The 1,127-nt window shown below is 57.9% G+C and overlaps 1 protein-coding gene across 2 annotated transcripts in view; it reads left to right on the top strand.

The window, feature by feature from the left end:
- Nucleotides 1-1,127, top strand: part of LOC113214977 (zinc finger protein 395) — a 160,364-nt gene that overhangs the window by 100,892 nt on the left and 58,345 nt on the right. For both annotated transcript variants that reach the window (XM_052264345.1, XM_052264346.1), the window contains one exon: nt 174-346. In XM_052264345.1, the coding sequence (XP_052120305.1) occupies nt 174-346 (173 nt within the window). The remainder of the gene's footprint in view (nt 1-173; nt 347-1,127) is intronic.

The raw sequence follows: 1,127 nt of genomic DNA, 5'->3' as shown, positions 1-1,127 counted from the left end.
GGTTCGGGCACGGCACTCGCTACCTGGCGCACCATACACGGCCGCTACAAGTGTAGAACCATAATATGGTTTACAAAATTTACAATTACACAGTTATCAAAACTAAATTTTAGTTATCGCTTTTATTTTATTTTGCCCCAACTCTAAATTAACCGCCGCCCTTCTTGTTGCAGGTGTGTCCTGGTCCGAGAGGCTGTCGCCGTCGCCGTCCTCGGACGCCTGCTCCTGGCGGTCCGGGACCCCCTCGCCGCCGTTGTCTGAGCCCGGCTCCTGCTACTGGGCACAGGGCACCACGGACGAGGGCATTGTCATCGACCACTTCGACGACATCCCCAAGAAAAAGAAGGTAAGTGTGTGTCGTCGGGAGAACAGAACTGGGGGAGGATGGAAAGGGAAAGGGAAGTGGGCGAGGGGGAGGGGGGTGGGAGACGGGGGCGCCTGTGGGAGCCTAGCCCGGGTTTGATAAGTGTGTACACACTGACGGCCTCAAACATGTGCCCCGCAGCCGTGCGCGGCTTAGCGGGAGACCCCAGCTGTATACAGCGCGGCGTGCCGCGAGGCGTGGGGAAGAACAAGAAGAATGACCGCATCAGTGCGAGAAATGGAGAGGCAGCAGCGGAGAGAGAGAGAGGAGGCATAATGCTGAACGAGTGCGGGGCTGAGAGAGATACCAACGACATCACGCTTATGTGTATACTTAAGGGTCGTAAATATAACTGAGCTTGCCCCCCTCCCGTCCCCCCTCCCCCTCTATCCTGATTGCTTCGCCTCAAGCCAGCGGCCCGGGCCGGCCGCTACGCCGGCTTGTAGTACACGTACACAGCGGTGTGTGGCTAGGGGCCGGTGGCGTTGCCCCCCCCCCCCCCCTCTCTCTCTCCACCCACCGCACTTCTGCTCAAGTTTGCGAATTTCTTCACCACCTTCCCCTCTTTGCGCCCATTGCTCTCTGCCTCTTCGTAGAACATGGTATAGCCCATCATCGGGTAGCTCCAAGATTGGCGTACTATCCCCTCACGACGTCGGGTAGGAATGTTTGAGCCCACACTGCACTGCACTGAAGACTCTGACGTGGGTCGTCTCGGGCTGTCTGTGGAATCTCTTTTGTCGTCGATGTCGATGACGACGAC

This window comes from Frankliniella occidentalis, unplaced genomic scaffold (assembly GCF_000697945.3).
Source record: "Frankliniella occidentalis isolate FOCC.00 unplaced genomic scaffold, Focc_3.1 Scaffold18, whole genome shotgun sequence".
In the NCBI taxonomy this organism is placed as follows: Eukaryota; Metazoa; Arthropoda; class Insecta; order Thysanoptera; family Thripidae; genus Frankliniella; species Frankliniella occidentalis.
The sequence above is the reverse complement of the archived record's forward strand: the minus strand, read 5'-3'. Positions and strand labels throughout refer to the sequence as shown.